General features: G+C 36.5%; 1 protein-coding gene across 1 annotated transcript in view; it reads left to right on the forward strand.

The window, feature by feature from the left end:
* Window positions 1–11,584, forward strand: part of LOC149088384 (cAMP-dependent protein kinase catalytic subunit beta-like) — a 97,206-nt gene extending 85,622 nt beyond the window's left edge. The window contains exons 10-11 of the mRNA XM_089247466.1: window positions 1,913–2,077; window positions 6,905–11,584. Coding sequence (XP_089103592.1) covers window positions 1,913–2,077; window positions 6,905–7,030 — 291 coding nt within the window. The 3' untranslated portion in view covers window positions 7,031–11,584. The remainder of the gene's footprint in view (window positions 1–1,912; window positions 2,078–6,904) is intronic.
* The last annotated feature ends 323 nt before the right edge of the window (window positions 11,585–11,907 follow it).

An 11,907-nucleotide genomic window follows, 5' to 3' on the forward strand; every position in this document is an offset into this window, starting at 1 on the left:
TATCTATTTGTAAGCAATCGGTAACCGATACGCAAGCCTCTTACGCATTTGAGGGCTATTCTTCTCGTTTTTATCAATACTTACGCACACACATCTCTTGGTATACAGAAACCTAGCACGCATGTCTAGAAGATACTCGTAGCCTGAAATGTTGTGAACCACTGCTTTAGAACTTTACCAGAACAATTTGCGCTGTGTTCAGTACTATTCGTTTTATGCATTTCTCTAAGGACGTCTCGGGGAATCCTAACGTTACTTGCAACCCCCAGTTGAGAAACGTCATCTGTTTGAGTCAACAAGAGAATAAAATGTTTATCATGTAGCGTAGCGGGTCCCGATTTTTCCCATCCGGTTTTTGGGGGGTTGTCTTGATTTACAAAGATGTTCGTTTTAACTTTGTTCACATTAGGTTTGTTGACTAATCAGGTTAACAGTAAGGATTCAGTGCGGTACAACATGGTAAGGACGTAGCAGGATACGTGGAAGCCCGGGAAGCTTCATATTTTTTTATATTAGACCATTTTTGTCGCATCCCTGTCATTTTATGCACACGAGGGATAATAATACAAGGCGCTTGACTTTCTTAAATAACTCTACAAACGTCGAAAACTTTGTGATAAAAAAAGACAACATCGTTAACATATGGAATTTGAAAGAAGTGTTAAAATTAAAAGCTGCATCACGCACAGAGACCCATCGGAAGCACATGGTCAACATCCGTCCAGTCTGACTCTTCGGCATCGAAGAGTTTAGTCTTAGTTTCTTTACTTTATTTCATGCCATCAAAAGATTTTTCTTTTAATCCTCTCATACCTCCTCTGGCATTATATTTATTCAATTTCTGATGCGAGTAAATATAAATGAAACCCGCGAGACACTTGCGTCTTCACTAAAGTAATTTTTGGTGTCAATACACACTATTTGTATATCATTTAAAAAAAATTCATTTTCGTCTTGATGATAACATTTTGAATCAAACTGTTTTTATCTTCAATCAAAATATTAATGACAATTTCTTTTTTCCTTTTTTTACGTACAAGTAAATAGTAGTTCCTGCATATGTTAGAATTACTCTTTTGTATGTATGTGGTAAATCTGGTTATAATACATAATGACCGGTTATTATGCATAATCACTGAGCATTTTGGTAAGTTTGATAAATTTCCCTAAATTTATCACTTTTACCGGCAATTATGCGTAGTACCAAAGTGTCGTTGGTAAATTTAATAAGTATTTAAAAAATTATCACTTTACTCATCCCAATGCAGCCAAATTTTCAGGATATCTTAATGAAACGATGAGGGTGAGATTTATGTAAAATAAAAAAGTTTAGTTTTTGACCACCAGGTGAATGAGCCGAGCTTTTTTATTGAATTTCCCTTTTTTCCATTGTCCATATAGCGCATATACCAAGTTTCGATGGAATGCCTCCATCAGAACAACTTCATAGGTCTGAGTAGTGTCAGTACTATATTGACGGGTGCTGCATTGTTCTGTAGAGTCAGTGCTATATTGACGGGTGCTGGATAGGTCTGAGCAGTGTCAGAGTACTGAAACTACTCAGACCTATGTAGCGCCCGTTCTGGTGCACTTCCATTGAAACTTGTATATTCCATTACATACGCTATATGGACCATGGAAAAAAGAAAAATTCAGTAAAAAGCTCCAATTATTCACCTGGTGGTAAAAAATTGAACTATTTTTTGTTTTTTATTGTACAAATCTCTCTCCCATGGCCTGAAAATTTTGCGATATTCGGATGTGATTACTTTTTCTCAAAAACCAAAAACTACTCAGAGAACGGGAACTTTAATTATGATCACCCTGTGTAATAACCGATTTATCACATTTACCTTAACCTATGCGTGCTCAATTTCTATCATATGACACGGTTTGATGCCATTCGACGCAGGTCCGATATCCATCTCACTTTTCTCCTCCACTGAAAGATCTCTTGAAGCATCTGCTCCAGGTCGACTTGACGAAGAGGTATGGCAACCTGAAAAACGGTGTCACCGACATCAAGGGACACAAGTGGTTCGAACAAACAGAATGGCTATCGATCTATCAAAAGAAAGTAAGCATCCATATTTTTCTTTTATTCGATCAAAAAATATCGATTTTTTTAATTCGATTTTTAATGAGTTTTCGACTGTCAATTTCCTCGCGATATTTTTTTTTTAAAGAAGAAATGCAAAAGAATTCGCTAACCACCAACTTAACACGAAAAAAGGAACAAACACAACGCTGCGCTTGATTAATACATGGGTCAGTGGGACATTTACGTACAGTCTTCGGAATGCGGGGCGCCAAATTTAAAAAGCATATATTCGCTTACTAACCAAACATTCTTGACCCTAAACACAAAGTCGGTAGAAGTAAAATACAGTGAAACCTCGATATAACGATTCTCTGCAGAGCAAGAAAAAATATCTCTGTAGAGTTGTTACCGTTATATCGAGAGGTAGGCGTTATCATCAGTCACCACAAAATATTTTGCTGCCATTGGCATCTCTTCTGCATTGCCGTTGTTGACACCGCCATAAAATGCATTTATGAGCATTTATTCGTAACAAAAACTGTAATTGTGATTAATTGAGGATTAAAATTCGGCTAGTTGTCCCACATTGTAAAGCGGTTTACCGCACAGTATTTTGGGTACCACACTTCATTTACACTTTCGGACGGTAGATAGCGCAAAATACCGATGTTATTAAACACCCTCGAAAGAGCAAACACTAATGACGATTTTAAAATATATCGAAGGTAATTTTGAGTGAAATATAAATAATATCGTTGCAGTGGTTTCGAAATATCGTCAAAAATATTGTTATAGAGGGGTTTATCGTAGTAAAGGATGTATCGTTGTATCGAGAGGATTTTAACATTAGACAAGGCAATTATCAAGACAAGACATTAGACGAACGTCTCAATCAATTCCAAACAAGATTTTTAAAAAATATCGTTGATGTAGAGGGATGAGGGATTTATCGTTATATCGAGTATCATTGTAGTTAGGTTTCATTGAATTATAATTTTTTTTTTCATAATTTCAATCTAATATAGGGTGTCCGGACTATAGGTATCTAAAGGTAATAGCTTATAGTGGCAGAACCAGTTACAAAATTCAGTTGCATCAAAGAGAACAACCTCTATCAAGTTGTTTTGCAAGTTAATAAAATCCAATTTGAGCACCTTTAGTGGGTCTGCAGATGTCCAAACGATACTCAATATCTTGCCAAGTGCTTAATAGCATTTGAGGGGGGTTAGTAATTCAGCTGCTGCAGTGATACAGTGTTTCAAATTGTATATACAGTATATATATGGGAGGTTTCACATTTTCTCAGTTCAAACACGACATTCAACACACGCGTCACTGATTTAAATTCGTGCAGGCAGGCTATGCACGAACCTTGTGTTATGGCGTCTACACGCTACACTATCACTACCAGAAAACCACACGTGCACCTCGTAAATATTCTGAGAAACTCCTGACGAACTTCTGCGTGTCGGAATGTGCCGTGTTTGTGTTGTGTACCATCGTCAAGTTTGTTTCTCTGGAATACGACACGGTATCAGTCCTTTCGATCATTTCCAGTGAAATTTTCTTCCGCTGTTGCACTTCGTTTATTTTGGCTGCGTCAAAATGTTTTTAAACCAATGGTTTTTTTTTCTTTTATCTTCAAAGGAATATTATATGAATAATCGGGATATAAGCAGAGCATAATGTTCTGCTAATTTTATTTCTCTAAGCGACTTTTTAAAATTCAATTCCCCCCCCCCCCCACATATGATTGAAAAGAATTTTTTAGACAGAATTGAATTTGAGATAACACGTTGAATTTTGCAATTGTGTGACTTTTGCATTTACTCTGCGTTTTGACACGGCTTCTTGAAAGTCTTTGAACGAGATTCTACTGCACTATGAGTAGGTTCTAAATAAATGTAAATTGCACCTGATTACTCTCTATAGAGAAATATTTTTTAAATGGGTGATCGGATCGGCTCGCATTTGTACTTTGAAGTAGGAAAAGTCCAGAAAACCAACTTCAGCCAAGTCCTCATGCTGCTAAAAGCGTCTCAAAGCAGCTGCACATGCGCGACTTTAGTAGACAACTTTTATAAAAAAAATATAATAAACTTCGAACAAACCCTCACATGATGGTGAAGCGCTCTCATACCTAATCATGTGTGGTTCTCTCAATGTATTCGTAAGCCTCGTAACTAGTTTTGGATGCCTTTAGCCCGCACACCCTGTACTCTGTACGTTATCGTGCATTTTCTTAACAGAAACTACGCATAAATTAAAAATAAGTCTGAAATAAATTAGATTACAATGAAAAACTCGAGAATCATACAGCAGATAACGAACACCCATGGGACCAAAAATTATTTTTCGACAACGGGGAGTGCCCGCTAATAAGAAGGTATGATGTACAGTTGAACCTCGTTTATACGACTTCCACATTTATACGACGTTTGGCTTCGATCGCGATTAGTTCCTATAAATGTTGATGTTAAAATGTATATGTTACTGTGTGTATGTAAAAGGTGTAAACGTGAACACCGGTGCATTGGTTATGCAAAATCACCAATTGTCCCAATAAAGAAAGCTTGATTTGAAATTTCACTACATTTATCACTTTCACCTGTAATTATGCATAATTCCCCAAATGAAAATGGAAAGTGTGATAAATATGGAAACAATTTATAACCTTTCTTCTCTTCTTTAAACCAATTAATTATTTTTATCCGTACCTGATTCGCGCAATTAAAGTAAATTAAAAATTAAAGTAAGTGTCGAGAAGATAAAAACATTCATGACAACATTATCAGTCGTGTAATGTTGGCTTTCTTCACATGTATCAACAAATAAAACTTACATTACTGAGAAATTGAATTTTCTGGATGTTATGTCGAAACTGATATTTGGAAAGGAAAGTAATTTGCCTCCTCCGGGCATCAAACCCGGATCCTCTTGCATACCAGGCAAGTGCGCTAACCAATACACCAGAGACACTTTTCAATTCCTCCTAACGTGCTACGATTCCACTCAGCGCTTCACGCTACTAATGCGTGTTATGAGGAATTGAAAAATGTGTCTCCGGTGTATTGGTTAGCGCTCTCTTGCCCGGTATGCAAGGGGACCCGGGTTCGATTCTCCGAGGAGCCAAATCACTTTTCTTTCCAAATATAAGTTTCGGCATAACATCCAGAAAATTCAATTTCTCAGTATATTTCAGGCCGAAAAAATACCATCTCTTCATACAAAAACTAGCATTACCATTCAGAATCAGCATCCTGGACCATAGTTATGCTCAGTTAATCAAGTAACTAATTGGTGGATTATCATATTTACCAATGCGGGCTTGGGATTATGCATAATCACCGTTGAATGACAAAGTCCCTATTAATGGACAAATATTAATCATTTAGTGCAATGGTTCTCAACCTTTTTTGACTCGCGGAGCCCTGTTAAGTAAAAAAATTCTATGGTGGAGCCACGTAGGCCCATTTTTTAATTATTCATTAAAGTTACTGATTTATTTTTACTATTTAAAAATATTTATAACTATTTTTAAAATTTTACTGGTTTTTTAATTTCCTCGAGCGGCCGCGGAGCCCCTGGAGAGTACACAAAGAGCCCCGGTTGAGAACCGCTGATTCAGAGTGTTGAAAAGAAAATAGTTTGTCCGATTTGAGAAATTTGATCTGATTTTGAGTGTGAAATTTGCGCTCCTTCTGGTCCAGCGCCCAGGGTGCAAGATCCGCCTGCAAGTTGTTGTGGCCCTGCCCGTAATGAAAGTGGTCCCCAGTAATGGTTAATGTTTTGTTTTTCCATGAAATACATTTTAGAGTTTGCTGCGATTCGCAGCAAGCTCTTCAGCAAATTTATCCTAAATTGCATTTTTTTGGTTGCAATTTAATTTAATATTTAATACTGCGATTTCCAGTATTTTCTTCGATCAGATGTGTTACCCTAAGTATGAATGTCTAATTTTTATTTGAACCCATGAGAACATTAGTAATATCAATAAAAACATTTTTCATTAAGTTAGAATTAAAATAATCAAGGTCTGCCTGCGGACCACCAGTATGATCGTCGCGGACGTCCGCTGGCCGTATATAGGTTACGAAACGCTGCTCTGGAACATGTTTCGTTTTTTTTTTCTTTTTCAGAACACCGAAATTAATACTAGGGCAGAGATCTTCAACCTTTCGGACACGGCGGGCCAAATTAAAACACTAAGCCCGCGGGCCACCACCTCATGATGTAATTCAGTGACATCTTAATAGAAGGTGCCGATGCTAAACAGGAACAAAAATAATGGAAGACTTTTATTTATTCTGAAATTATTTCTTTTATTAACGATCAATTTTAGTTAATTTTGAAATTAATTTTTATCTAAAATCACTTTAAATGATTCTTTAATTATTTATTTTGGAAATTCCGAAACTATTTTCCATCTCAACGCATCGTGAAATAATTTCTTTCAGTAATTATGTCTTTATTTATTGTGAAATAATTTCTATCAGAAGTTACGAAAATGTTTCTCTTGTAACGTACGTAACTCATTATAATTTTTTTTTCACCAGTTTTGAAATCATTTGTTCCAAAAATTCTAAAATTATTTCTTTCAGTAATTCTAGAATTAATCATTTTTCAGTATTTTCAACAATTTTCTGAGAATGATCGGTGAGCCACGACAAAAAGTTCCGAGGGACAAATATGGCCCGCGGGCCATGCGTTGAAGATCCCTGTACTAGGGATAATGCAAGATTTCGAAACAGATTCTTTATAGGGCAAACAAATTAAATACGTAATAATAAAAAAATTTCAAACTTTCTGTACTATATAATTTGCCCTCAAACCGTTATTGAATTGGTTTTCTTTGTTTCTTAGCAAAAAGCGCCCTTCATACCACCGTACAAAGGGCCAGGTGACGCGACGAATTTCGACGAATACGACGAAGAACAGCTTTTCATCGCCTCGTCGGACAAATGCACAAAAGAGTTTGCAGATTTCTAACTGATGTCATCTCCCCAAATGAGGAATGTATTCGACGCCTCCCGAACAACAACTTCATCCAAATGTGTGATTTCGCATCTATTATATTCGCGCAGTAAGCAACACACACACGTCCTTTTGTTTTCACGCAAATAAAACGTCTTTTGCGTCGTCGCTGTGTGGCGCGTGGTATGCTCCCTCTCCTCACATCTGTCGATCTCTTTCCATCGAAACTGTTTAACGAATGTATTTTTATAAACTCTTGAAGAAAATGTCTGAAACAATTCTATGGTATTAATTGGATTTTTCGTTTTTTAAATCTCTCATTGATCGTGTGTTCATGCGTGTCTACAGAAATTGCCTAATCAAGTGTTCTGACATACGGAGTCTGAAGGTTTTTGTAATGGGTGGAATTCGGTATAATATTTCCTTGCTAAATACATTTTTTGAAATACACTTACTTATAATGTTGCACGTCCTATTAATATCGTTTAACAACGTTTTTTCAAGTTGCTGGTGAATTTGTGGAAAAAAATTGTGACTTCCGACCATTCCTTTCACCGAGAAAAGCGCTTGTATCTGGTCCGAAAAGGGTAAAGTTTCTGAAGAAAATTCTGCGAGTTTTTCGATCATGTTGCGATGGTAATTATGCACCGGTATACAGCTGTGTGTTTCTGAACTCATGGTACAAACTTGACGTCAGGTGCGGATCCAGGATAGGGAGGGGTGACTTATTATGTAGGTTCGTTGAACAGTCCTATATTTTACGGGTCAAACCAATTTTACCACATTATTCGGCTCTTGAGAGGGGAGATTGCTCCCGTTATCCCCTCCCCCTGGATTCGAGCCCACTCGAAGTGATGGAAAACGCAAAAACTAACTTTTGTTTTTTGAGTGGCAATGCATGGGTGCGAGTGACGCATTCAGGATCTAGCGACAACGTGCTAGAAAACTATCTCTATTTAAGTACTATTCATGCGCTGTTGATACCGGAACCCGTCTCAAGAGCATCGGGAGCCCCTGGCCAGGTGTTTAGTGAAAACCTCCTATTAGGCAGGAATTACCAGCCTGCTGATCTTCATACCTACTCTCTCTCGAAAGTTATAGTACCAAATCTCATAATCATACGGCCTTCCTCTGCACCTAGGTCTCCTTTGTTTCTATCTAATAGAATATAAGCAGCTAGAGGCTAAATGCATCATTTACGCCTATACATTGCTTTCGACACCAAAAACAAAAGTTTGCTTTAATGCATTCTGTAGCACCCATGTAAGAGTGTTATGATCCTTTAATAGCAAGATATTTAAGTAAAAAACGAACTCGGTGCTGTGAAATTTGGGAATTTTACGTTTCTGAAAATTAAAAGAAAAGATTCATTCACCCCACAAGAGGTGCTCAACCCTCTCATTGCAGAGGGGGACCAATTTTTTTTTTTAACTTGGTCGTAAATTCAGAAGCAATACCTAGAGGAGTTGGGGAGATCAATTTGTTTCGTCGAAATGCAATCGATTACTGTGCTATCATTACATTCACTTTTATTAATGTTCATTCGGTGTTTCGCTCTTAGAGTATGCTTTTTTAGAAATCGAGCTAACTGTTAATACGATGGATACGCTTCGTAAACTTCATGGCGGCGTTATTTTTCAACGATTTGCATCAATGCAGTCTGCTCATTTCGAATGTTGGAAATTTTCTTGCTTTTACAATTCTACGTATTGATGGCTGATCGATGCTGCGCAGGCTTGTTTTCTACGATACATACCATCGGTCCTAATTATGTGCTTGAAAAGCTGTTTCATAGCGATGTTACTCGTTGTGACTTCCCCCGATCGTTTAGAACATTTTCGACATAAACACGAGAATCTCAATGTTAATGTCTGCAATGTGTACGTGAATGTTTTGTTCAACAGCTTGCAAATTAAAATGCTGTCCTGATCGCCATAGCAATCCCTCACCAACCCCCATTTTTGATATCAAAAACCAATGATAAAGGTGGAAAGAGACGTTGGCAAGTTGAATAAGTGATGCAAAAATTATATTTTAAGACACCAAAAAACTAAATTGAATACGAATTATGTATTTCAAAATCGAGCACACATACTAAATATTGGACCAATTGGTATCGACGAAATTTTAATAGAATGAAACATTTCTGAGCTTAACTTGCGATGCTTGTTAGGAATGGAATAGTTTAAGAAACAGAGGGAGCCGGATTCGTATGAAAATTTCCATTAACTTCACGAACTTGTCTTGCATTTAAAGTACCTTGTGCTCTCTCTTGCTTACTTACTGTTGCATTCCCTTCTTTTTATGGTTTGTCAAATTGCAAGATCTGAATGTGCATACAGATACTGTACGTCTAAAAGTGATTCCCAAAATCTTTGTTTTGACATTAGAGTTGTAACAATTCCATCTTATGTGCTCTGGAGACTGGGAAAATTTCTGTTTTTCGCTGAGTATGTGTCTGATTATCGATTTATCAGGTTATAAATAGGGTATCCGGAAATAATCGCGTTTGATGTAAACAAATGAAGTTGTATTTCAATTGAGAAAGAAAAAGATGCTGTTATTTTCATGAAGCTTGCGAGCTCATATTGCTCCATAAATACGATGTAAAACTTGCAGAAGCACTTCGTAGATTATAAGAAGCATTTAGTAAAATAGAAGAGGAACTCAGAGACATATGAATCATAACCTACCATAGGAATATGAGATGTTCCTAAAGTTTGCAAAATTGGTATCTTATGTTTTGTCTTCTACCAGCCTACTCCAATATTCTGTCTTCGACTAGAAAAAGAAAACTGCGGAAGCTCTTTTGCATCGGTTGGTCGCTAGAGATGAAAACGAGCAAGTCGAACGCGTGTAGAAAAAGAGCTTGGACGTCCGCTTGCCCCTAATTCCCGGGTCTTTCCCCTTGGAAATTATAATTTATTCAGGTCTGTGTCCAATTTTCTCACTAGGAATAACATAAATAACGACAATGAAGTGATACGCAGCCTAATTCATCCAAGCATTTTATTTTTGCCCCGTTTTCTAAAATTCTGTCCTAATGAAATTAAGAAACTCATAAATCTTGGTAGAACAGAGTCAAAACTCTCAATAAATAACGTCTGGATGATTAGGGGAAGGGTTTTAAGAAGCTTAATATATGGTATTTTCCGGATGCTTTCTTTCAACCTAATATATTCGATAGCATCAAATTCACAGAATGTAGACTAAGATTCCAAAGAAAGTGATGAGTGTAACAAGAGAAGGAAAAGGTGAATTGCAAGTTCTTACCACATCGTCTCGTAACCGTCACGGTTATACGTTTTACCTTCACCTTGGAAAACGCAAAATTTGAAAGCTAGGTGTTGCACGTACGGTATTTATGAATATGGTCCTAATATGGCTCTATTTAGTGACGTTGTTTAATAGGAAGAAATAAATGAACGAAACAGTAGTAATGAAATCGCTTTCGCTAACACGCATCGCTTGCTAGAAAAAAAAAAGACTGACTGAGAGAGATGGACCAAATTATGTACACTTTGAAATTGTTGCTTAGAAGTAATTTGCATAACTAGGGAGTAAAAAAGACTCATTGATAGTGCCTTTCTTTATGGCAGTGCAAATGGCTGCAATCGCATGAACGAGCTTAAGATCGTTTAGTATATGGTAGATATAGCTCTCAATCAATATCGATATATTCAATTCATCGGGTCCAAATAAAAAAAAATAGAAATTCATTTTTGAGTACATGAAGAGGGAAAACAAAAACATATCAAGCATTTGAAAATGAAAGCAATAGTTTCGGTTTGGTTTATCCACAGCGATTTTTGGTTACCAACGATTGCGAAAAGATTTACATACGCAAACTTAAAAGACATTGTTATTCTAAAAACTGAACTTTCAAATTGAGATATGGTGTAACACACACCGGTGAAATTGCACACCACAAAAATTCTAGAACCAAAGTCAACGTCTTCAAAATTTCAAATCACAGCCAAAATGACTTTTATTTTATGAACAATCTTCAATGGTCTTTGTTTTCATCTTAAAGAATTTTGAAAGTTTCCAGAAGTTCATTCGTTCGTTTTGTCCCAAACACTATCAAGCCGAGACCTATAATTTATAAGCAATTCCGAACAAAAGCGTTGAAAACTTCGACGCACTTGAACCAGCACTTCCAAGAGATAGATCATATCTCTAGAACATGCTGCCTGAACCTATATTGGTTAAACGACGTTGACCAACTCAGCCACCTATAGCTGCGTTTCCCGAATCAGTATTATTTAAACCTGAACTTTTTTGGATAAAATCTGAAAAAATTGCCTATTATGGTCATCTTGCGGGGAATAAAGTCGTTAGAATTGTCGCCGTTCTCGTTTACTTTTGGCCTTGATGATAAAGCACGAATATCAGAACTAATACATCCGGTATATGCCTATTCTAGTCATAAAGACAATTTAAACAATTATTTCGTTTCACTGTTATTGTTAAAAGCCATATACACACACTAAAAAATCCCTGATATCGCTTTTTTAAATTACACATCTTTTCTCTCCTGCTGCTTCGAAGAAGAAATATAGGCCACTTAATAAACAAAACAAAAACAAAAAAAAAAGAAATGCTTTCTGTGCGCGCCTACCAGTGTTTTATGTCTAGCTGGCCAACTGCAAAAACATCATTTAATAGGCTCATTTTTCTTATTGTAATTATTATAGCTTGTATGCTAATGTATTTAATGTGTGGTTTGTCATATACTCGTTATATGTTCAATATATGATAAGCCTTATGTGTGTAAATGCATAATTATGTGTGAATTTCTTTTCCAAGGAAAGGACTTTTATAAGAATTTATAGAACCATATCCATGTTTTTTTTAATTTAAAAAATATTTTTTCAGCTGGAAAGCTGAAC

Source organism: Pholcus phalangioides, unplaced genomic scaffold (genome assembly GCF_987345545.1).
Source record: "Pholcus phalangioides strain wild (caught in Gottingen) unplaced genomic scaffold, Ppha-v1.0 ptg000003l_1, whole genome shotgun sequence".
Classification (NCBI taxonomy): domain Eukaryota; kingdom Metazoa; phylum Arthropoda; class Arachnida; order Araneae; family Pholcidae; genus Pholcus; species Pholcus phalangioides.